A 27,071-nucleotide genomic window follows, 5' to 3' on the forward strand; every position below is an offset into this window, starting at 1 on the left:
GGCTGAGACAGGGTGTCTGACGCGGCGCGATCTCGAGAGGAAAACTGGTGGAAGAAAAAGCGGGGCCATAGATTCGGTGCTCGTTGGAGCATCGGTTTTTGCGACGGTCTCGCGGTGTCGCGCGCTAGAGGATCCCTCGCAGATGGCGCGAGGGCTCGTGATTAATTAAAACTCGTTTCCGCGGCTTCCGTGCCGCGAGGAGGACGAGAACACGCGACAAGGGGGTTGCAACCCGCTTAGACTTTCCGCTCCGAGCTGAAATGGCGGCCGCACCCCCTCGAAGAAGGGGTTGGTCCTTTCGAGGAAACGTTCTCCTGCAGGTCTACGACGGACGAAACGCGGCCATGCGCACCTCACTGCCATCATGAAACCTTCCCCCTCTCCCCGAAGGGTGGAGGAACAGTCGATGCCACCGGCCACACCTGTGCAGCTGCAGCTCGGTGCACCCGGGGTGCGATTCTGCTGCGTGGGTCGGGGCGAGATCTGGATCTTCGAATGAAATAGTGGGAGGCCAGATAAAACTGCTTTGCCAAATCCTTTCAGTGTGAGGGATATTTGCCTGGGACTTTTTGCGATTAGAAAAATATGGAAAGACGATGCATGGTATGATTGCTTGCTGCCTTTTTTGTAGGTGTATAGTACTTATTTTGAATAAACTGGAGTAGACACTCGTTTAGAAAATAGTTACTAAATATACTCACGAGTATTTATGAAAATATATATTGTAATTCTTTCTTAAATAACATACTTTTATAATATTCAAAGATTATAATTTCTCGGTTTAGGTCTGTGAATGGTTTGGTGCTTTGGAATTAGGAAAAGTGAAATTAAATATTCAGAATTATTGTTAATAGAGAGTATAAGTTTTTTGTGTTAAATATCGGCGGTAAACGTATAAATCAAGTTAAACGACTGATCTTGATTTCACGAACGCGAAAAAGCACGCGAAAGGGGCACGAGACCAATCCCCAGCTCTTGATTAACAAAACACGCGAGCCAGTGTTCCAATTTTTGCGAATCTCAACAGGTTTCACGCTCAAAAACCGCAAACACCCGTCGATAGAATAATCAAAAGCGGCCACCAAAGAAACTGGAGCAGCTCGATCCAACGTGCAGCCATTGTAACACGGTCCCACCCCCTGTGCAACAATCTGGCTGGAGGTCTGTCGAGGAACAGGGAGGGATGAGACTGGAGTGAGGGAGGAAGAAAAACTGAGTGAACCACGAACGAAAGAATCCTAGGTATGCGAGGGACGAATTTGTGGGGAAATAATAAAAATACAAAAATAAAGCGTTATCGATCACAGATGGAGCAAAAAAATTCAAAGCAGAAACAAAAATCCACTTGCATTGCAAAAGACGACGATACTGAATACGATATATGCAGTAAAAGGTAGTAGCTTCACTGACAACTCTAAAAAATGTATAAAAATTCCTTGTACAACGATACTCCACAACATGCCAGATTTAATTTAAAATTACATAAATATTTAAGTACTTTGTAGATTTAGGTAGTAGATATTTTATTACTGATTATAATGATACAATGAAAATAATTTATTACTATTGCTTACTGTTAGAATATTCTCTAGCTAGAATCTCATAGTTTGCCATATGCATATATGACTGTTTATTAGATCTATAATAATGAACTTAGTATAGACACACGTTTCAAAAGTCAATTCGTATACTGATATCTAATTTTTATCTTATGAAGTAGCATAAATGACAGTAGTAGCTGGGAATGAAACTACTTACTCTAAATAATTTGAGAATATATCAATTAGATTAACTCTTAGCGTGCTAAGGTGAGGTTAATTAAAAATTTCAATAGTCCTCCGACACGAACGATTTAAAATAGGTATTCGAAACTTCAAATTTCCACATATTTCAAATCTAAAAATTTTCCAACTTTGAACTTTTCAATATTCACAAGTTTCAAACTTTCAAATTTCCAAATCTTGCAAATTTTTTACATAAATATACAAGTACTTGTTCTATATTCCTAGAACTCCGTGCCATATTGCTGAGGGACCCCTTGGTAGAATAATGGTTAACGACCCAATGCATGTATGCTGCATCTCCAGAACCGAACAAAGGTCCAGCGTCACAACGAAAGGGTAACCGCTCATCGGCACCAAACCCATGGAAAGATCAAGAAAGGCGTCATCGAAAAAGGTCCACGCGAAGAGAGGAGCGAAGTTTGCAGTATCGTTAGGAAGAACCGAGGCGAGAGTCGAGGGCGAAGAGGAACGAGGGAAGGCTCTCAGTCGGCTGAGAGCGACGAAGAGGATCGATCGGTGGGAAAGGCAGATCGAGGGGGTTGAAGGAGCGAGAGAGACGAAACGAGAGAGGACCAGCCGCGCTGAGGTCGATGAGGAAGGCAGCCTCGGTCGGCGCACTCAGAGGCGTAACCGACAGCTCCGTCTCGATTGGTCGAGAACGGAGCTGGCTGGTTTCCACCCATCGCAGGCGCAAGTCTGAAAAAATCCAAACCCCCTCCAGGAGGAGGAAACCGAGCGAAGGAAGGAGCTCGAAGGTGGACGAGAGAGGAAAGGCAGGAAAAGGAGCCAGAGAGGAACCGCTCTGGGACTCCAAAGGCCAGCTAGTCCTCTGCCCCGAGGAGCAACCCCGCCCGAGGGTTGACTTCCACGTCCCTCCAGCCCTCTCACGCCGCCATCACCGCCTCCCTTCGCCCCCTTCACCCCACCTTCGCCTCCTCAGCGTCGGGGTGCTACTGAATCTTCTCCAGCTTCAGGAGCCAGTTCGTCCTTTTTTTTCTGACCCTTCTGCCGCCTGGAGGGTTTCATCGCATCCAAAGGAGCTTGAATGTTTTAAAAGGGGGTTGTAGGCGGCTCGAGGTTGTCCAGGGAGGAGACGCTCATTTTCGAAAGCGCTTCGGAGCGGATTGCTCCAGTAGACGGTTTTTACTGCTTGATGCATCTCTTGGGTGATTGTTTTGAATTTTGATGGCTAATTGACAGTTGGGAAACTGTATTTGGCGAGGTACTGGGTAATACTCATTATCAACTCGCATTACGAGAATAGGATATATCTCTATGAAGTGAATCCTTGTTTTCTTTACGTGACTGTGAAAATCTTTTCTATTAAATATGTGTGATACATTATGTCTCGTCCAAATATAGCAATTAATTATCGTATTAACATTATACCCAATAATAGTATATTTTAATCAGAAACTAACATCTTCCCCGTCCCTTTTAGCACCTGAAAACGATGTGTCAATATATAAGGGTTCAAATACTAGAATAAGTCTCGATTTCTCAAGGAAATCAACTTCAACCACGTGTTCTCGAGATGATAAGTCCTTGTTGATACCTCGTCTATTCTATTTAAGAGACAGAAACTACGAGTACATAACTGCAGGCATCAAAGCGTTGAAATATCCTCTCAGAATATACCCCAGTGCTAATTGCTGGGTACATGACGAAGGTTGAAGGCGGTTTACGATGCACCGTGAGACGAATTCGAAGGGGAAATTAGCGAAGCTCGCGTAAGAGACAGTTAACGAGGACTCGCGCGCTCTGCTCACCGTGAGCGAAATGAACTGAAAACGGTTCGAAATGAAATTAGGATGCCGCGCGGCGTTCCTGGACGGCTGTCTCCAGGTAGACATTGACTTCGCCCTCGCGCATTCCTCGTCCTTTTGCGGCAACTGGAATTGGAGCTAAAATTCTGAAAGGATACGGCGCGGAATCGCATCCAGCCACCGCTTAAGTAATCCCAGACAGGGAGAGGTATTCTAAAGAAGAGCAGGGGGTGAAAAAACTCGGTCGCATTTTAGGCTCCGAAACGGCTTTGGATCGTTGGAAGTCCTCTGCGCGTCTCTCGTCGAATTACTCGATCGAAAACGATCGATTAAGAGGAAAGAACTCGCCGTGGACGATCATATACCTTGACATCTGTTGCGATTTTAGAAATTCCTTGGGTTTTGTGAGAATTGGCAGATGATGATGGAGGACGCGATTTCGGTGTTGGTAGGCTGTCTTGAGATTTCAGGAGCAAGAGCTTGAACAGTCACAAGTAGTCGATTCATGGCTTATTCTATTTGATATTATCAATTATCCTTCATTCTTGGAACCAAAAATTGAAAAGTAGATAAATCAGCTTAATTTGTTATAAATAAGGAGGTTCCCCATAATATAAAAACGTTTTGAAGGAAGCCACTTCAGTAGCGCTTGATTTCAAAGCGTTATTTAGGATAATTAGGGAAGCTACTATAGCAGAGTTTGATAGAAACAAGATCAAGTGTTTCACAAATGTTAACTTCTCTTATATTCACTAACAGCAGTAGAAGATACCTACAACTACACAGACTACTCAAACTACTCTAAATGAAAGAATCAAAATTGTACAAAATTTTCCAGTGAACCTAATATATCTCACTCACATATACCTGTTCTCCTATCCAATATTGTATTCACAAGATTTTCGATACATCGTTCGATTCTCAGGCTGACGCACCATCCCCAATTCCTCGAACAGCTCCAATTACAATTTCCTTTTAAGCTCAGCGCATTTGATGGTTTCTGTAACTACCGTAACCTAGGCCTTTGTTTAACACGAAAGTGATCTAACGTGGATTCACGGTAGAACGTAACGTTAATTAATTAAGGCTAGTATAGGGATGAGGCTTGCAGGCGAATGGAACCGCTTCTACGCCTAGAGACTATCGAGTCGGCAATCTCCAAGTGCTCTGCTCCTTTTCCTATTCCCATATACACTGGTGCTAATTACAGCAGGGCGATTCGACGAGTGGTTCGCCATACAGGGAAATGGAATTTTCTTGGCGCGCAGAGTTCAAAGTCGACGGCTTTCCTGGAGGCCGGAAGGACTGTAGGAGTCAATGGACTCACGGTCGAGGAGTACCGTTTCGACGTTTCTTCATGATATCTACTTAGCAACGAATATCGAAGTTGTTGATAGATTCTATAGATTTTCCTCTCGATTAATGATGAAATTATTTCACCTGTTTCTTACATGAAAGATTCGTGGCAGTAGATAGAATCAGATAGATCGTAAATATAACCTAAACTGGCTAAACCTACAGATAAAGCTATATAAACTACCTTTATCAATTTTATTTTCTAATATCCCTTTTGTCTTAATAGTCACAATGAGAATTCTTCTCGCCATTCTTAATCTTATACCTAACTGTGTAAATCAGACTGTCACTATGAATGCCTTTCGTGAAAAACAGCTAATAACGCAGTAAATATTGACCTCCTTCACCTCGTACATTTTATCAAGTCTGTAATAGTAGAAGTCAACAAGTGATTAGGTTTATAGCACCTTCAGAGCCACATTTCATTGCTAAATTCATTTATAGCAAAACCACTTTAGTAAATCTTCACGTGGTAAGGGTTAAATATAGAAAACTGCGAGTCTTTGCTTCAAGATGAATGGCCAAAGACGCGGTCGCTTCTGGTACACCCTCGAATTATTCGAGAAACGCAGGGAAACCCGCACGATAACGGTGATAACGTTCGCTTAACGATCGCCTCGAGAGGACGTGAAAAATCGCGAGTCATGGGAAAAGGGGAATCCCCTGCGCGAAGGGAGGAAGAACAGCAAGAAGGACCACGCGAGATTACACGGCACAATCCGCAAACGAGCGAACTTAGGCCGCGTTCTAATTGCGAATATGACTGTGCTTAATTTCCCCCTTCGACGTTGCACGCGGAATTAACGTCGCCCGATGGAATTATCGTTCCCGCGAACTTTCATTGAAAGATATCGAGCGAGAAATGTCCCGCTGCCAACCCTCGAAGAGTGACATCTCTTACTGTGACTTCTTTTCGAGAATGTCGGTAACTGTGTTAGATGGGTAGACATATGTTAATTTTTGGAAATTCTAAAGGCGGGTCTACGCTGCATGTTATAGAACAAGGTTATATAATTTTGTAGAAAACAGGAAAGAGAGATGTTATACATATGTTTCTTTTCTGTGTTCTAAAAAGTTATATAACTTTGTTAGGTAAAATGTAGTGTATACCCACCTTAATATTGCCTCTACTTTGACGTACAACTTTGTCTCTCAAGTAAAGTGACAGAAATGAGTGACACAATTAGTTATTATTATATATTTGTGGTTGTTCTAATGACTAGACGACAGAAGTTTTTTCAAAATTCACTAAATGAATGTTAGGTATCTATTCTAAGGTTACCTGAGTAAAACGTGAAAACGTATTCAAGCAAACAGTTTCCTATCAATTCAGATAGGAAATTTTGCTAAAGTCAAGAACATCCCTGTACCTGTCTAAGATTAAAATTGGCAGGTACTCCTCTTCAACCTTTTTATAAAATCGTTTAATTATTTTTTGTCTTTTCGTAGCGTTAAATAAAAAGGACAGCCTTCTCAAAATGTCGACGTCAAAGTGCAACCAATTTCTGACGGCTAAGATTCTCTCGTCTCTGTGCTCTACCATTCAATTCATACTGTAATTTGAAGTTTGTAGTTTGCTGGAAGAAGCTTCGAGTAGGATCGTCTAGCTCCAGCGTGAAAATTTAATTCGCAACATCCTTGACTGGGGTTTCGTCGGCGAGAACAGACAAAAAAGAAGAGCGGAGAGGAGCCTCCTACGCTTCGAGGAGAGAGGTGAAAACAAGAAGCTGATGGCCAACTCTAAATCCGTGGCTCGTGCGTCGGCCAATACCGTTAGGTGTTACTGACACCTATTCCGACGCCACCTGAAAACCTTCCATTCACTCTGGAATCGTTCATATTCCCCTAGAGATTTTAATAGAAACATGGCAAAGTGAAATTCATTAATGGAAAATAAGTGGAACTGAACTGAACTTGATTACATCTCCACGTTTCCTCTGTCAAATCTGCCAAGAAATCTAAATGTTGGTTCTAACTCTAGGCTACAAAATAGAATTTGCATTTCTGACATTAAATGAGAGAGGCTTCTCTTTAAAAAAGGTAAATCCAATACGATGCAAGTCATAAAATATGATCAAGATTCAACCCTCTGAATCCAAACATCTCACAAACGAAAATATGCGAGTTCTGTTTTGCCTTCCAACCACAGGAATATTTGCTAACTGCTCCAACACCGTAGGCGGCAACCGTCGCTATCTCTCAACGCTTCTCAATGGGACCAGTCAAAAAGATGAACGAAACGAGCCGGTACATTCGCTTCTGCTCGCCTGGCAAATCATTCATTCGGTCCCGTCGTTTGAATACCAATAAAACCAAGCGAGAGAGAAAGAGTGCAGGATGCCAGGCGAGGCACGACAAAGAAACGCGTTAAAATAAATACGCGACCGAGGGTGAGCGCGAAGTGCGCTCGAGCCGCTCTTAAACCGAATGAATATTTCCTCAGAGAGATCCAATTACACGTACATTTGCTGATCCTCGTGTAAAACACACCCCACGCACACGCACGTCACCCCCTTGTCTCCCTCTCCCTCTGCCTTCTGCATATACAGGGTGGTTCCCAGCACATAGACAAAGATACAAACGCGAATATAGTAAACACAGCAAAGAATCTCCACGAAATGAAATCCCTAATCCTAGCTAATTCTTAGCTCTTTTTGTCTAATGACAAATTAAATTTAGAATAACCACCTATTTTCTTAGTCCTCACACCTGAGTGTTAGAAACATTTAAAGCATGTTGGAGGTCAGTAGCGAGGGTTTGTGCCAGCGTGTGAAGGCTGTATCCGACCCCTACAATGGCTGGTCTTACGAAATCTCCATAAGAGTATGTTCAATCCATAATTTGAACCATGGGACCCAGGGTAAGTCTGAAAGAAGCTTATGTAAAATTATTTCGTTATTTTTACAGTCGAAACAACGGTGTCTGGTGGTTTGGCCGCGCATTAGGCAACACCCTGTATACATGCAGAAAGATCCACGCGAGGCATAATGCTGGACAGCAGGCCGGCTGGCTCCCTGGACGCAATTATCCCATTTAAATTAAGCCGCATAATTGGACGGCCGTCTATTCACACTCGTAAAGCACCCGCGCGAGCTTTTACAACTGTGGGCCGGGGCAAGGATGAATTTAAGAAGCCGCTTCGCGACGGAAAAAAGAGGGGTGGTTCCTTCGGGTTGAAAGGATACTGCTACTGTTCGCCGCTACGAAACGATTTCGTCTCTTCTCTGTCTGTTTTTTTCGACCTCCGTCCCATCGCCTTCTCTTTTTCGAGGTCCGTGCGCCGGGCATTTTTTCACTAACCGATCCGACGATATCTCTGTCCCTCTTTGCTTTTTTCAACTGGCTCTTTTGAGATTGAGGCTTCCGAGTTACGTGGCGCTGTTGATGGACTCGAAAATTGTTCCTTCGTCGAATGGTGAATCGCGCTAGAGGCTGAGACTCATTTTATTTTTACGTTTTGAAGCACAGTTTCTTCTGGGACGACGATCAAGCTGAGTTCTTGTGTGATTCAAGTTTCATCGTAATTTTCTGCGAGTGAGGTCATTCTATTATTTTTTTAAATGATTTTTATTCGTTTGTACTGAGGTGTGGAATTCGGGAGAAACTCTTTCTGGGCTATTTGCTTTTAGTTTTAGCTCTAATATACATTTTCTGCTTAACACAATTTAAAAGTGATCTTCCATGAAGATTTAAATACTAGCTTAACCCTCAGATAAAGGGTAATTTCCTTTGCTTCCCTAACCACCTGATTTTCGATTCCCTTTTTAAAAGATTCGACTAATCCAGGGGCCAACGAAACACACAAATTAATGCTTGATCTTCGTTAACATGGTTGGATTCCAAGGACTAATTACTTTTCAAGATGATCTCATTGTAATACAAGGGTTAGAACCCAAATTTTCTGATCTTCCAATCAATTATTTTCATAAACTAAACATGTTTCCCAATACTCTATTATTTCTTGAGTAGTATTTACTAAAATTTTATTAGAAGTTGAAATTTCTGCCGATACAATAGAATTTTTAATAAATTTACCATGAAATCAACGATTTCAATCAAGCAGACATGCTTCTCCACTAAAAAAAGGAAAATATAAAACTATCTATAATCAACAATTTCATACACTGTAATAGAATATATTCACAGAATTTTTTAATATTCATTCATAAAGAAGCCCTTGTAAAAAGCTCGTGCATTGTATGAAACCAGCTAAAACACCCTGAGCCTGAAATAAACGATCGATTTCAGCACGTCAATCAAAAGAAGAGTGTCGCATGAAATGAACCCAACAATCGAAAGCGAAAGTCGCTTCAGCGCTAATTGAATTTGCACTTGGGCCGCAGAAGCTCTCCTGATTTCTGTAGGACGAAATCGAGGAATCCGTGGATCGCCAGGATCAACGAAGGAATGCATCGATCGGTGAGTCGTCACAGAAGGACTCGGGGATCTTTAAAGATCCACGGTATTTCGGGGACGAACGTTTCGGCGGGAGCAAAGGGCTTCCTGGAAAGTCCTGAAAAAAGCCTGGCGTTCCAGCGAAGGTGGTCCTAGATATCCCGAGGCTTGAAATCTCGCAGGACCCTTCAGTGAATACGTTTAAACGACCGTTAGGCACAGGCATGGACGAGAATATGGGAAATATAGTTTCGAGTAGGATCCAAGGATCAGTCGACACGGTCGATCGTCAGACGATAATCGTCCACGCGAGACCAATTAGCCTGTTAATGCAATCAGCAAATTGGCGCCAATGTCGCGGTCGAGTGCTTTCCCACAAAGTTCCAGGCGGAAGATCGGCCCAATTACGCGTTAGAGTGATAATTGGTGAATTTATAGTCGGCTGTGTGTCCCTCGAACGATCTCCTCTGCTCGTCCGGGACGAGGAATTAATTGTCTAATTATCGTTAATACTGGCCCTCCGTCCAGCCACCCCCTCTACCACCACCGACACAATTTCTCGATCAGAGCACCGTTGCGAACGCATCTCACCGTTTTGCTTGTCGAATTATTCGTTGAAACAGTGCACAACGCGGCCGACGATCAATTAATTAAACTCTAGGGGCTGCAGACCTCCAGAACTATGAAAGGGATGGGGGTCCTCTTCGTCTAGTGACGTTGACTTGATAATTAGGGTACTGGGCTTACTGTGGAGGTCGTGGAAAATAAGAACTTACTGTATTGTACGAATTAATGTGATTAAAGGTTATTTTGTTGAAGAGATACGTATAAAATATGATGGTTAAAAATTATTTGTAAGTAGAAATATAGTAAGTAGAAATATTGTGCACATTTTGGCATAGGATGAATTAAATTTTTGCCATGCACGTTTTAAATTATCCTTATAATCGTATGAATTGACACGATACTGGAGGTAAATGTGCAATATGAAAATCTATAAAACAGAAAGGTTGATGATGAAATGGATAATGTTGGAACTTAATGGATACCTAAGGAACGTTTCAACAGAAGAGCTACATCAATTGGTGTGTAGGGTGAGTCGTAAATTTGTTCATGAAAGATCATTAGATTCACATGCTGAAATGTTAAAGTTAGTTTACTTCTTGCATTAAAATTGAAAACACGGGACAAAAATTAAAAGTGAAAGCAGGATATAAGATAGACAACAGAAAAAAATTCACCACAGTGTTTTTACAATTACGTAATGTTCTGGTCGTATGTGAACGCGGCTGAGGGTTACTATATAGATAAAAGTATTCCTAGCAGTCTAGTCAAAATGACAGGTCATTGAAAAAATGAGTAACTAAAGAAAATAAAGTTTCCTCACTGCTTCATACCTTCTCATAGACTCCCTCCTGCATTCACTATGCTCTAAATAATTTACAACAAATCTACAGAAGTAAAGCTAAAATGTTCTCCATCGTGACCTAAAAAATCCTCTTCATTTTACTCAACAACCATAGACTCCCTCCTGCATTCACTATGCTCTAAATAATTTACAACAAATCTACAGAAGTAAAGCTAAAATGTTCTCCATCGTGACCTAAAAAATCCTCTTCATTTTACTCAACAACCATAGGCACAAAACATTAAAATTTATACGTTTCTCTAGACCTCCAAGGTGGTGCACCCTTTTAATAACCGATTCAAATAAAAGCCTCTCCCCAAAAAGTAAGTCATCGATGGCCCGTCGGTGGTTCGATAACCGCGCTCGAAAATCGTCGTCGGCCGTGAGCAAGGGGAACGAAGGTTTTTCGCCGCGTGCCAGCGGCGTCTCTCCCCGTTGGACACGTCGACAGACGATGGATTAGAAGCGAGGAGCGTCCGCTCCCCTACATATTGATACGGACCGTCTGAAACTGCGAATCGGTAAGCAACGTCTACGCCTCGTACGAGGCGAAGTTCTCTCGCGAGATCGGCGTATTAATTCACGATAGGCGGGATTAGAAATGGTAATCGACGTTAAGAGGTACGCGCACGGGGGATGATTAGTTTTTGCCCCGACGAGGGACCGCTGGCACACTCGACTCAAATTAGTTCCTCGCTGCACGAACGTCCGCGGGACCCGAGTCGCTGGACCAGCCTCGAAAACGGCCGCTGAGGGAGACAGAGAGGGAGGATCGGGTCGTCGAAGGAGAGAGGAGAGAGGAGAAGGGTGAAATAAGTGGGAGGGAGCGGCCTCTGGGAACATCACAAAGCACCCGGCAAAGCGCGTCTCCTCGTCGCGCTCTGCCTTTTGCTTTATTTCACTTCGTTTTTAATTCCTCCCAATTCCACTGTCAAGACCCGGCCGACCGCCACGAAAAACCGGGGATACGCGCCTGCTCTCCCCCCTCCGACCCTCCCCTTATCTACGCTACCGTCTTTCCACCCTCCGCCTACGGTCGGACGCTCGACCCGCGATTGAGAGTTTATTGACGCGTCATCATCGCTGCTCGTGAATACCATCGGTCCATTTAAGCGGGGAACAGTGCTCCGCGACAGCGATTCGGTACTTAGCGAAGAAAATTACAAATTTTTGTCGGTTTTCATTATTTTACTCTTGGTGTCATTGAGTTCTTGAAACCTGGAGAAGCTTTGTTTGCACAGAAGTCTGTAATCTTTATCCTTTTTAGATACACTACTTAATGGTTTGTGTCTCTTCTTCTATTGCTTTACTAGTAATTTAGTTATTTTATTGTTTATTTTTGCTGTTGTCTTTGTTTTTGAAGTAAGTTGTTATCCTGGTATATTGCGATCAAAGTTTTAGTATTAACTTGTAGTTTGGGGTTCACCCTTTGGCGTCTGTAAAATGGACGTGTGTATTTTACTTTTTCTAGAATGTAATTTTGAAGACAGTCTATAAACAGTGTATAGATTAATATGGTTTATCATTTGACTATTTCTACGGGCTATATGTGGGTTACATAAAGTGTAGCTATAAGAGACAATCATACAATATGCATCTCCAACAAATTTTAACAATTTGTAAAATACAATATGTATAATACCATGAAGCTTTTCAATCTTCTACTTTATGGATTTTCAACTGTATGGGTTCAATTCCTTGTAACAGTTACTAAGAAGATACATATACTTTTGGTCATGACCCTGTCTCGTGCAAAACACTCTGAAAGATTAACGAATCTTTTAATGCATTTAGTTTCGGTGCAGGAGCTAATCAGGCAGTAGTACCTACTTATCTCCACACGATTAAAAAGATATTTTTAATAATGTGTAAACCTTCAAACAGGAAACGGCGAGAAAAAGTTCACCGAGTGGGAACGAAATCGAGCGGTATTTCCCTTTCTTAAGCACCCCGCAGAAACTTTGCTAATGTCATTATAATGGCCTGTCGAGACATCCGACCATTTGTCTCGAAATTGCCGAAAAATAAAGGATCGTGGCGTTCTGCTTCCTTCGAGACGAGGTCCTTGAGGAATTCCCTTCTTTTAGCTAATGCTTCTTGACGTCATTTTGTCGTCAGTTTGATTATTCTTCAATTCTTAAACAATCGTATGTTATGTATATAATTGAATTTAATAGGAACTATTGTATATTTAGTATACAGTAGTATAGAAATATATTTAGTACTCAAATAAATTAAATTAAGATAAGGGGGAGAAAGGAAGTTAAAATTCTTAACCTTGATTTAATAACACAATTTCCTTAGGTAAACAATCTTCAAGACCCTAGAAACAACTTAAAATTCCACGTTGACATATACCTATTAATTGACTCTCCAATAACAGAAGCACTTCGCCAACGGAGATGAAACTTACCTACAAAACTAAAAAGCCATACTGTACATACATCTTTTACAAATTCTGAAGAATAATTATTTAGATAAATTCTATTTCCAGAGAAATAAGAATCCAAACAATAGAGATCACCGCTGAGGGGTCAAACAAGTGAAATCATCTTCCTTTAATCAGACAGACCAACTCTACTTCCCGCGCTGTTCACTCGACCCAACTAAATTCATGAAAAGTCGAAAGGCGAAATAAATAACAATTGAACGTATCAATGAAACGAACTCAGAGACGTCAAAGCCCCTCCGAAATTCCCATCTCTGAACCGACAGATACGCGATCTCCAACAGCCCACCGATCACTGACTTCGATCTCGGTTTGAACCGAGAACGCCTGGAGAGAAAGTTCCTCGGCAGGACATCTGTCGCCAACCCTACCTGTCCCCCGACGAATCGATCGCTTATTGGGGCCATCCACCACGTCGGAGTCCAAAAAGTTCAAGCCTCGATGCCCTGGCTCGCCCCTCCACGTCTGCGCTTCGTGGAACGACGTTTCCAATTCGCGTCGCCGCGGATTTTTTGTAATTAATCCTCGGATGCATCGCGACGGAACACGCGGGAGCGGGAGAAGAAGCAGTGGTAGCGGCGTGGAAACAAGAAGAAGAAGAAGATGAAGAAGAATAACAAGAAGAAAAGAAAAAGAGAGTCGAAGGGAGACAAAATGAAGAGTAGATAGGAGAAGAACACAGAGGTGGAAAGGGGGTGGGAGGTGGAAGGGGTGGAAGGGAGCTCGGTGCAGGGGAGGGGAGGGAGGCTGAGAGTAGAGGGGGCCAAGGGGAGGGAATGAACGAAACGAAAGGGAATAAAAGCAAGGGGTGAGAGAGGAGAACGCGAGAAGGAGAAGAGGAAGGAACGGGGAGACCAGTCTGCCGCGGTGTATCCGGTTTTTGCGGGCGTCAGATGACAGTCGCTTATTTACCGGGGCCCGCGGCCATCTTGCTGCGATCTGACTTAAGGAGGAGGCCCCGAACGCTCGTGGAAAAAAGACAGGGGCGCAGGGGATCCGAGGCGATGGACGTGGGACCCCGCGTTCGAATTAATCGATCGGTTATCAACGTCCCCGGGATTCGTGGAATGGAAGAAATATGGCAGCCGCTGGGGCTCTGTTATAGGACGCACGGCGCTCATATGATTTCTTATTGTTACATCGTCCCTGGAATTGTTATCCGTTGCGATTAACAACCACCACTCGTCTACAGGCTTCACATTTTGCTCTCCTTTTTCGGCGCGTGTTTGGTCACGCGACTACTGATCGTGGCTAGTTAGGCCTTATCATAACAAGCTGGAATTAATCAAAGCGTAACCCTCTTAGGACCTGACAATTTTTCTGTGGACCATCTAGAGAAATTGTATTACATACGAAAAGTCGAAATATCGACTGAAGACACCTGAGGCATTAATTACTGTGTGGGGGTGAATACTGTGCACCCCTTTTATTTTCACGTGTAACAGAATGGACACAATAATCGTACAGTAATTTGGGCTCAGAATTCTTACACGCACCAGTGTTTAGTACCTAAACTTCTTTCTATTCTTTAATCAATATTGAAAGTGTTTCTAATATTTTCGTTACGAAAAATCGTTCTGTATGCAAGTCTATTCATTAGCATGTAGCATTAAATTTTCAACAAAAATTCTTTCTTTAAAACTGACTTCAATCCAAAGGCACAGAAATATGGACAAGTGCCCCAGAATCATCTAAAAAGTGTCAGTCCGAATTTGTGACAAGCCGACCAAAGTACATCAAATGACTCAATAGTATGTAACCTGCTTAGCGCATAATTATTGTATCAACGTAAAATGCTCGACGAAGGAGTCGTAGGGCGAGTAAATTAATTATGCCTGCATGTCCTGCGGGAGCGTGTCGACGAGAGGAACGAAGGGGATTCCAGGTAACAGGTAAACCACGCCGAGGAGGAAACGCAGAAGCGTCCGATCCGCAGTGGATAGCGGTCGACGAGCGCGCTTTAATTATCGCTAATTAACATGTTCCTGCCCCGGACCGAGTCAGCGCCGTTTACGGCCAACTACTTTGGAATGTTCGCCCAGGCTCGAGAAAACTCGATTGTTATATGTTTGCCGCGCCACCGTTTTCTTTTTACGCAGCTTTGCGCCAATTCCTCTCGACTATTATTCCCGTTTTTTCAACGCCTGGCCTCTCTTCGGCCTTCGCTCACGGCCCTCTCTTGTGGAATTCTAATTTCTCGCGCGAACATGCGATACTGAATTCAGAGGTGTATATTTCATTCAGAGGTGGAAGAAATTGGCTTTCTCTTGGACTTTTATCGGTAGAAATATTGGGTTCATTAGATGAAAAATGAATCACAGTTCTGCATTGCTACAGAAGTATATTTAAATAGGGTTTTGCGCTAGGTACTTTTTTTTGGCGGCTAAGAGGAGCATCATTTTGAAACACAGGGCTTATTATTCTTTAATTTTTTAATTATTCTAACTATTTAATAGACATGCTACAAGAGTACACTTGTCATTCTGAAAAGTGTTTGTAAATCATCGGATAATTATAAATTCTATTTTATTTGCCTCTTCCTAAGCCGATCATTTCACGAACTTACTGACTCACCCTTATGTTTTTTATTTCCTCTTTTAAATAACTGTTGTCCAATGAATCAATGAATCTAGTAAACACGTTCACGCTTTCCGCGAGGATAATCTTCAATAAACTCAGCGTAACCAAGTCGAACAATTCAAAATAGTCGCATCACGGCGGGAACCCTTTTAATAGAAAAGAGGGTGGCCAACAAAGACTTCCTTGCAGGAGTTACGAAACAGGAGACAGAGAGAGAGAAATTCATGCTACAAATGAAACAGTCTCCAACCGCCTCCCCCGTGACGAGAGATCTCCTTTCATTTGTCATCTCAGCTTTGCGTTTGACTCGCCAGTCTCTCCCCATTGTCTACCACCGCGGGGATAGTTTTGTCCTGACAAGAACCGTGCAAGAAGATCTATCAGGGGGCGATGTTGCGAGAATCTCATAGAAGATCCTTGCAAGAAGTCTGAGATCGATCAGATTTATCAGTGGCTTCTGTTTCTGATTCATCGAAAGTAACCTTGGATTCTGAAATTGTGAAAACGCCATCCCAGGTCGATAGAAACTAACGCTTTCAAACAGCCCCTTTCTGACCATTTCCTCTGCTCTTACTCCCTTTTTTCTCTGGAGTTTCTTCCTTCGCTGGCAGCTTCTGTTTTCTTTCCTGAAAGTGAAACTCGTGTGGAAGCTTCTCTGGTTTGGATCGAAGTCACTTTATCTAGCGGTGACATAGATTAGTAATCTAAAGAGGTTCGAGGAACAAATTGTTGCAACCTGAAGTATTTTTAGAGTCTGGAGTCTACTTAAAATTTTCTAGTAAATTAACAGGATGAAATGTATGAAATCAGACATAGTTTCACGCGTGTGTGAATGATTGCACGTTAATTAGTTGTCAAGGAGTTTAAAGGCAAGGTCGGAAGGACTTCGGCTGAATTTCTAGGTGGTCCCAAAGTCACGAGTCATCATAGCCTCATTTACTTTGTAAAACAATCTTGCCAGCAGTTCGAATGGGCCTAACTACATTAAACTTGCCACCGCGCAATTAAACTTGTTTGTAAATCCTGTTGGGTCTATCCTGAGCTGCGTTAGCAATTATTAATTTTGGAAAGTGAGTTATAAACTCTGAAATCAGGCTGACGCATGACGTTAGTATTTAATTATTTTGGTACTTCTTAGAATTGAATTATAAGATTAGTAACTCTACATGGATACAATTTAAATAATCCTAAACATTTATAAATGAGAAAATAGGTATTAGCTGTAGAACTAACAATTTTAAAAACAAACTATAGTTAGAAAAAAATAAACTATCAAATTAATGGTACAATATACTGTTGAATTTTCCTGTCAAAAATTAAATACTATAAACAGAAAATAGATATTAGAAAAGAGTCATTTGATCAAACAGATTATTTTTATTTTATAAATTGAATTTTCATTTAAAAAATCTGATAAAATTTCGAAAGATCGCCTGACTACCTAAGTAGTTTTCTGAAAATTTATAAATGGTTAATGAATATTAAGAAAAATTTGTTAGTTATGAGACAGCGGAAATCTCAGTGTAAGTCCAAAGAAATCGTCACGACTTATTAGGGTTGGACCAGCTTTTCCGCGCTTAAGCTCCCTTTTTTTGTTATTTTCCCAGTAATCCTTACAAATGTCGCAGCAATCAAGCTTTTTTCCCTAATTCGTATTACGAGGGTCCCGCATGCGAGGTGCTAATCTTGACGAAACGCAACACGCTTCTTCGCGGCTATTTGTTAAACACCTTCCGCCTTAATAAACATTCCCAATAATTTCTGTTAATCCACGAAAGTACCATCGATTTCCTTATCCCCATCCTCCATCACCAATACAGTAACTATCTTCTGCACTAGAAATAACTGTACACTTAAAATAAAAAATTGAACGAAGAAACCTACTAAATTTAAAGAACTACAAAAACAATTAAAAAACACGTATGCTTATTAATTAAAAATACCTTGTCTACTCATTCTGAAGTATTTGCAATTGCCTTTCTCAATATTAAAAAAGCTAGTACACCCTACAGATAAGGGAAAATTTAGATGATGATTGTAGACGTCACAATAAACAGAAATTGATGAAAATTTATCGTCAAAATAAGCGTTTAAAGAAAACGGTTATAGTCACTGACATAATGGGACACTCGCCTTACATTTGTGGCGAAAATATGATACTCGACCTGGACAGTGGCTCTTATAGTAGCTGCTCTCCATGTCAATAGGTCATCCCTTATATTTTCCTTCACCAACAGTCGAACACCCTTATGCACTGTGCCTTAAAAATCTAAGAATAAATTCTGAAGATTAACTCGCTGCAAATGGGTAAAATTTGTCAATGAATATACTCAGTGTGTACGGTGGGTGCTATTGTGCCCTTTATTTTCAGTTTCTACGACAAACAATAAATTATATATCTATGATTCTCAGCTCCTTTGAGCGCAAACCTGTAACCTCTCTCTACGCGATAACAGCGACAGTCGGTTCTTGATACATTTATCTCGAACCAGAAAATAAAGTAGACGCTAGAGGCAGTCATACAATATTAATTACCGATACAAAGTGTGCAAAAGCATCGCGAACTTTAAACATTCTTACACTCTCCTGCACCAGTTTCTCTATATGTACGTGTAGTATTATAGTATAAACGTGGCTAAAATCTGGTAAATGGTATAATAACGGTCTTGTCAGCACCTTGTAAAACGCACGACATCCGTTTCAACTCTCTCCACGCTTGAGAGTTTGAACGAAGCGATGGTTGTAAATTATGCAATTCCTTTCGCATTCTAATCAAACAAATTCTTAATTATATATTTTGCTTAGTTTTTACATCCCATTAATTACACGTCAAATTCTAGTTGAACACAATTTATAAAATGTTACAGGGGATTTTAAACTTCAACAATTCACACTCTGAACTGTTGAAGATATTTTCAATTTCACATTAAATGAACCACAGATACATAAAATAGCCTACTTCTCTTGTGGCGAGTAAATTCTAGCATATTCTCATAAATTATGCTAGTTTTATGAAAATCTGATTTTAATTTATATAATAAAGAGAAAAACAAAGAGAGAATCGGCCACTTATTTTTTGTCTTTTGCCATTTGCCATCAGTACGAGCAAAAGAATTAATTTAAATTCTTAATTTATTCATGCAACCATCGCTTTGAATACCTCTCTGACTCCCATCGAGCGAAATCTAACTTTGAAAGTTGAACTTTTAAATCATGAGAATTGAATATTAATGATATATACAATAGTGAGAATGATAACATGGGCAATATTCGAAGGAAATATCCAATTATCTTTGGGGAACTTTCTCATGCTCAGCCTATCGCTCCTTTTTCCTTCAATCTGTGCGTAAAATAATAATAATAATATCCATAATAAAAAGAATAATGCACTCTCTTCTTGATTGTATCCTCTCTGACAACGTATGCTAAGTAACATGGTGATTCATTAAAGTATCTGTATACATATAGGTATCGCTCTATATACAGATTATTTATACATTATATATATATATCTATATATCTATATAATAGGATATCATAACTCGTGTACAAAAATATTTTATGTTAAATCGACTATCGTTATTCAACGTCCCGCCAAAATGCAATTGGCTATCCTCTGGTTCCAGGTGACACAGATCAGCTCGGCACTAATTCCGTTCCTAAAACAATGAAAAATATCATTAGCAATAAATGTACATAGAACAGAACGAACACTGAGAAACAGTAGCCCAATTAGGTGACTCGATGTCTTGATGTGCAACAAAAACAATTACGCTGGAGAAATAAAGCTGAAGCAATCGAACATCGAAGGAACGAAAGGGATGAAACAAAGTGAGTGAAAGTTTTCTACATGCATGGATGGAACGATTTCGATCACTACTGTGATCGAATAGATCTACCAGAGTGGCGGAAGAAAGTGAAACATTTTTCTGAAGAGACTCAGGAGGCTGAGGAATTTTGCATTAGGATGTTGTCAGAGCTGATTTTTCGAAATTCCTCGAAACTGATTACAGTTAACGACACACGCTTTCACGCACCCTTCAACGATATCAAAACCATGAAAAAGAGACTTTCCACCAAAAACGATCCGCTCGTTCGAAGTTCATTTCCTCCATTGTTTCGTTCGAAGGGTCTGTCTATCCTTTCACGAGCGACACACATGCAGCGACGGAATCGAATGGAAGGCGCGCGAGCGCGGCGCTTCGCGGTCGACTGACTTTTCCGAAATGTTTTTCCAGCGAGCAGGAAACGACCAGGACTCCATTCTTTCTTTCCCCGAACCGCGTTCTTTTGTCTTCGACCGTGGAATCCTTTCTCGAGCGACGCTCGGCGAAGTGTTACCAGCGAGGGAAAAAAGTTCGATCGGAGGTTTTGCGCGCGATTCTCGAACGAGAAAAAAGAACACGGAGGAACGATCCCTCCAGGCTCTGTTCGGAGGATTTTCTAATCGAACTGACTAACTTTTCTCTGTTTTGCTCTGTGGATCGTTAGGCTCTTGTACAAAGTGTTTCATGCATGCTGGATTTTGCAAGACCGTGAACTCCTCGTTGCTTTCAATTATTTTCTTCAGGTGGACGAGGATGGAGATGAGGCTGGAAAGAACTTGGAAAGTTAGAACTAGGTTGACGATAAATGTGAGCGATAGAGGAGCTTGGGAATCGGGATCTGCAAAGAAGTAGATAAATGGTGAACTAATTAATCAATTACGATAGTTGGTCTTTTGTACTATCTTCCTTCCTTGTATCAAATTATGTGTTAATACGCGAGAATATAAGATTGAAGAGGTTGAGTTCTGTAGTGGCGATTCGAATACAAATCAGATTGCATACAACTGCAGAATAAGAGTAGGTTCGAAACTTTTCACCAGAAAATACTATATAATGGTTCCAAGATGATGCCAGCGGGATTCCGGAAGTAGAGGCTCCTTCCGATTGCATAGCACGCAGAACGCAAAGGCATTAGACTCGCGCAAAAGTTCCCTTCTATTTTCCTTCTCTTTTTTGCTATTAGCTAAGTATACCAGCTCTGGCTTATGTTAAGCTTTGGCAATTATTTGTCATAGTCAGCTGAAACGAAAGCGGGGGACAAAAGCGCGAAAGGAGATCGGGAAGGGGGCAGAGCCCTCAAGCTAAGACGTCCTCATCAATTTTGCTATCATTCTCGATCTGCCCTTCTTCGTTTCTTCACTTTTACGTTCTGTGAGCAACCTTCGCCTTGTTATCGTGTATTACGAAGAATGAATTGACAAAATAAAAAAAAAACTATTTTGACTGTTTAACGTGACTAGTTTCGTGACTAGTGACATATATGTATGAAGCACCCCTACATTTCTCACTTATTTTTTTCTCGCTATTGGATCAAATATGATATTGGAAGACCAGTTAAAACAAGAAAGGGTAAAAGATATTACAAAAGAAATTATTTGGACACAAAAGTGCCATTATTCTACACACCACTTGACATATTTTCTCAATTTTAATCCACTGTTTATTTAACTGATACTGAAGTCCACCATATCGACAGTAAGATTGTATGTATTTTCTTGTAACAATTCATTATTTGTGATGAACAATTTTGCCATTCGATGTAACTGGATTAAATAGATATTCTCTGTTATTCTGACCTTCTCCCGAGGCTGAGAATCGATACCTGGACTTTAAAAAACCTCAAGTTCTTGTTCACTCGTACACCAAAGAGGAACGACTCTGTGAGGAAACGCAACGAAGGCATTCAGGGCGCTCGTGAAAATGCTAGGGGCCCATTCGGAACGACATAATAATCAACCGGCACCGAAGGCTGCGAGGAGCACTCGTTTCTCGACCATGGGCCCCCCTTTTCTACCTAACTTATACTTATTATTGCATTATCTCCTTTGGCTAAACTGCCGCGAGAGACAACCGAGGAAGAACTCTGAAATCGCTTTATCTACCTACTGCATTTTCGAAGTATGGAGTACTGTGCACTGTGTGCTCTCAAAGTATATAAATATTTTGTAATACCATTCAATTTGAAATACCATTCATTATTAAACAGGGTGGATCAACAGTTTCTAAATTTGACGAATTCTACAGATATCTGTTCTTTTTTTGTAGTAATTTTAGTACTCTTTTGCCTGCTTATCTCATGTTGCTGTGATGTTTCATTCGTGTTAGATAATGCATTAGAAAATAGACAATATTAGTTTTCATATTTTGCATTTCGATCAATGAAGTGCATAAAACGTCCAAAGGTTCTGTAATATCCACAATATTTATTCTTATGCAGCAAGTATGACGTAAAATTCTCCCAAATTATTTTACTAATTTTTTACTTACAGTTATTTTAAGTCTCTGTCGATTAAAAAATAGAATATGTATTAATTCTATTTAATTTCTGAATTAGCTAAAGAAAAATTTCAAACATAGATATTCAACAGGAATACAAATATCGCATTTAATAATCACTGAATGTCAGTTTAAACAAATGCCTTACGAACTCTAGGAACAGCATCATAAAATCAAATTATTATATACGTACATATTTTACCGAGATGTCAATTTTGAAAAATAAATCTTCGAAAAGGAGAATCACATTGATTGCATGCACTTGGGTCACGTCCCTCGTTAGTGCATCAGTGGACAGGTGCATTCTCCCTTTCTCTCTCCTTCTCTGTTTCTCCTTGAGTCTTCTTTGCGTTCTTGCAACTCTTAAACGCGCTGGCAACGATCACGATAATGTCTTCATCTCTTACTTTCCGCGAGCGGCGGGCTGCTCGCGCGCGGATCCTGCGCTTCTTATCTGTTCCGAGCTTTTTGCGATAATAGCGCGTGTAATTCTAGCAGCTGGCAAAAAGGGCCGAACGCAGGGGGAAGAAAATTGATATCGAGTTACTTCGAAGGGCTCGCATCGAAATTCGCGAATACTACCTATCAGAGAGTAGTTATTATTTGTTTGATTGATCGAGCAATTCTATGGAACAGAAAATCGATTCGACACATTAAAACTGGTAAATTGTTGAACTTTAAGGATGATCAACAGCACTTCAATAATTACTGATAATTATTACTTTGCTTTCTAATAATGACATATTAGGTGACAACATATTTTACGTCTTCATCTTTCATTTAACTTTGATTTTTTTAGCCTTTTACGCAATGAAAATTGCCAATGAAAATCATTGTTTAGATTTTTCTGTACAGAACGCAAATTGAAGGAATGGCTGTATTGCAAGGACTAATAAAATTGTGGTCTGGCTTCGCTTAAATAATATACGTTGCTAATTTCGAACAAGACCGCCGTTTCTGACACGTCCATCCCCAAAAGGGGCTGGCGTTCTCATGAATGCGCCACGGAGTTTCGTGAGCTCCTTAATGAACTGAGTTCGCGGGAACCATTAATAACTGGAAGCCAAGTCGGGAAAGAGAGTGTTGCTCAGAAAAGGGATGAGAATTTTCCACCCTGTGAGAAACGCTCGAACTGTTCATCGTAAACACTTTCGTTCGGGAAGAAAAGAATTGAAGTTTTCGAAACTGAATATTTCAAGTGTTTTCAAAATGGCGCAGTGAAAATTTGAGTATAAACAATGTATCGCATAAAGAAGCTAAGAAGAATTGAAAGGAAATAAGTGAAACTGTTTTCTTGTGTTAAAGTCGATTGCCTGTATCTTCAATTTTCAGAATTGAAACAACTTTCAAGAAACTACTATTCTCATTATACCAATGTAGTCTTCAATCTTTCAGAAAACGTAGACAAAGATCGAAAAATAAGTTTGGGGCGTAGCTTGCAACTCCAATTATATTGAAAGAAAATACGATTAATATCAACAACTTTGGCGTAGCAAATGGATAAAATGTACAGCTTGCTACATTTTAAGGAAGAATCCTAAACAGTATTCCAGCAAACAGAAGCAAAGTCGAGCGAGTTCCGAAAGCAACAGAGCACCAAAATACGGAAACATAAGGGAAGCGATGGGCAGAGACCACAGGGACGAAGGAAGACGTACAACAGGGATGTCTGGCAGCCCTAATGCGACGTATCAATATACGTGGGTGCCGGTGATGGGCCAATATCGCATAAGTGGCCCGATTCACCGTCATTTGTTACGTTTTGTTCGGTCTAAGTAATTTAAGAGTCACCCTTTGCACGCCACCCTCCTCCTCACGGCGAAGACCGAGGAAGGGATGGTCGGTCGAGGAAGAGGGACAAGGATTCTTAGAGAAAGGGGAAGCCAGAGGGTGGCTGCACTTCGCCTCCATTCTTCGGCAAATCGCGGCATATTTGTCAGATTTTTGTTCGAGAACAAAACCTCGTCGACTTTCCTCCTCGAACCTAAGGGGGTGAGCTCGTAGGGGGTTGGGAGTTAAGTGGATTGGTTTCGTCGAGATCGCGGCGAGTGTCTGAACGCGGCCGACTTAATTCGAGCCCTTTACTCTGCCAGACACTCTTCACGATTTTCCATTCGCGAGAACTAGTCAACGATTCCGTTAGTTTTGTATAAATTTTTATATAAAGGAGTAGATGCCTTTTTCTGGCTAAATATTCTAGGTGATTGAGAGTAAACCGCTTGTTTTAAGTGACTTGAGTAAGAATTATAAATAAGTAAACTATTATAAAAAAGATCTAAATTTTTAGCTATTTTATCTTTCTTGATTTTTCTGTCGTTAAATGGGTCTCACTGAAAATTAATTTGAGCAAACAGAAAATGAATTTTCTTCTCAACCAAAAGCATGAAGGTCACTTGAAAAGGGAAAGGTCGAATGATGAATTGTAAATTGGGAGTGGATTTACAGAAACATTCGAAATTATGCGGGTAGGGAATAGGGGAGTTTAAAGCGGGCAAAGTGAGTAAGAAGCTCTAATATTCTATCAAACGATGCGTCGCATGGTAATAAGTGAAAATAGTTAAGGTCTGCACGGTATAATTTGACAGGATCTTTCACTCACCCTTGAAACCCTTTTCTGGGGAGGCGGCCTCGGGGTTGCTTCCGTCTGCCGCTACGTCCGCCTCGTTGTCTACTGGTGTGTCGATCTGGAATCAGAAAGATAACATTCGTTCAAAACACTGTCCAACAGTTTCCAAAAGCAGGATAGTACATATTCTTCCAATAAGAAAAATCGCAAACATGAGAAAACGTGTGATCACAAAGTACGAGAACTTCAATTAAAGCCTACGGATTCGAAATTAGTAAAATTCAATGATTATTTAGGTAGTCGAGCCATGCACAAAATCTCACGATTTATTCCCCATTAAAAGCACTTTCGAAGGAGGGGGAGAGAACGATGGACATTTAGTGATGTACATAAAGGACACATGTGAACAGCTGCCGACGTCCGTACGAGGCGTCTTCCCACGCGTCTTCGTGGATCACGACACATGGGATCTCGGAATGCTCCACATGGAACTCGAGCCACGTGGATCCCTCGATCCGCTCGTTTCATCCAGGGAACTGTTCTCCAGTATCCTGAAACGCCAGCGACGAGGGAACGTAATTATTTGCTTTACAAAGGCTGACTAACCCTTTTACGTCTTCAAGTCACTTTTTCAGTGAACGATTAATTTATTTTCTTGTGGGGGGAGGGAAGCGAGGAAACTTCGATAACTGAGATAGGAGATTGTCAAAAAAGCTGATTTACTTAACGTTTATGAAACAAAGGCAAATACTATGGTTTCTAGAAATTCTTCAATGAAGCTTTCAACCCTTTTAGAGGAAATAAAATGTTACAAATACTCGTTATAAATTGCTTTTGTTTAAATATCGTACATCAAACAAAATATTATGTAACATTAGTAGAAGAAGTAATAGAAGATAAAAGTGATGTGTATATAATTAAAATAAACTTTAGTTATTTCTGGATACATGTAGAATATTTAGGTATACTCTAGACAATCTTAATTAGTTTTCCTGAATCTGTTGTACCTCCTGCATTAGTAATAATATTAAGAGGACTGATGAAAAGAAGATATTTAACATAACATACTAAATATGGAAGAAATTATACATATAAGAACTTATTAGAAGTTTCAGCACAGTTACACCGATTTGGTTTGTTCCTACTTTAATGATCCTTGACCTTGTGGATGGAGGAGCGACTCTGTAAAAACCGTAGACACAACTTCGATGATCGTAAAAAGGAGGGTTTAGGATGGTGTGCTGTTCAACAGACGTAAAAACTTAGCGCCGGTATCGAAATCCTAAAGATTCGATCTATACGTCGAAGAACTCTAGATATATCTTCACCATCTGTCTATAAATTATTAAAAAAAATCTCGATGAAAATAGTTCGTTTCATATACCCAAAGCTATATATTATAAACTTTTCTCTTGAACAAAATCATCTCACCCTAATTAATCCACATTAAAAGCATTAAATAAAAGAAAAGGAAGCTGTCTAAGACAGATCGCAATTATTAGGGGTATGCAAGCATTTAAACTTTCTTTTAATTTTTTTTTCATTTATATATAATATAAGTAAATATAAAACTATGTTCAAAATATTTTCTCTTATATTATATATAACATTCTGCCATTTTTCTAGCAAATTTCGGACTTCCTTATTAAGAAAGACATCGGTTTGGAGGCAATGAAAGCTGAGAAAAACTCTAAAACTTTTGCACGCCTACTCCTAATAGACTGAACAGAAATAATAAAATGGAAGTAACGATTGCGTTTCGCGTAGGTGTGTAATTATGCTTCTAGAACCCCTTTTTCCCACAGAACTAAATATAGTAAGTGTCATCCGATGGCCTGGACACACATGTCTTGTACAGTGGCACATCTGGTCGCTGTTTCCTGCTGGCCCTGCCATCTTCTGCGATATGATTTATTTTCGAGCGATGGAATCCCACAGATTCACCGTGACACCGAACAGTCAATGACCAGAATCAAAGGAGGCTAACGAGGACAGTATAAACTAGAACGAAAAACTTAGTGGATAAGTCACGACTCAGTTACATTATAAAAATACTAAATCTATTTTCATTTTTAGAGAAAGGTCTTCATTTTTACAATTCTGAGTTTTACTACAGAAAATTAGTAAAAATCCAAAGCTCCATAAATCACAATATATTTTCCTAAGAAGCCAAGTACCTACCTAAATTTGAAAGAAATACTTCATTCACGAAAAAATCGTAAAATATCTGTAAAGTGGATACATGGTTTCTCTTTCAGAAACAATTGAATGAAGAATTAACCCAAGTTTACTCTACCTAATTTATGAAACTAATCATCAGTTTCAAATTTCTCAACTGAATAATGAAATATTAATAAAAAGAATCTTGGCGAAAATCGACACGCAATATTTCCAAGAAGCCACAGCATCCAATCGAACCCGCAGCAGCGATAAGGTGTTGGAAA

At 40.5% G+C, this 27,071-nt stretch overlaps 1 protein-coding gene across 1 annotated transcript in view; it reads right to left on the reverse strand.

The window, feature by feature from the left end:
* Positions 1 to 19,263: 19,263 nt before the first annotated feature.
* Positions 19,264 to 27,071, reverse strand: part of LOC143179358 (ubiquitin carboxyl-terminal hydrolase 48) — a 67,852-nt gene continuing 60,044 nt past the window's right edge. The window contains exons 17-18 of the mRNA XM_076378548.1: positions 24,661 to 24,745; positions 19,264 to 19,397 (exon numbers count right to left, since the gene is read on the reverse strand). Of these exons, the coding sequence (XP_076234663.1) occupies positions 19,375 to 19,397; positions 24,661 to 24,745 (108 nt within the window). The 3' untranslated portion in view covers positions 19,264 to 19,374. The remainder of the gene's footprint in view (positions 19,398 to 24,660; positions 24,746 to 27,071) is intronic.

This window comes from Calliopsis andreniformis, chromosome 5 (assembly GCF_051401765.1).
Source record: "Calliopsis andreniformis isolate RMS-2024a chromosome 5, iyCalAndr_principal, whole genome shotgun sequence".
Lineage (NCBI taxonomy): Eukaryota > Metazoa > Arthropoda > Insecta > Hymenoptera > Andrenidae > Calliopsis > Calliopsis andreniformis.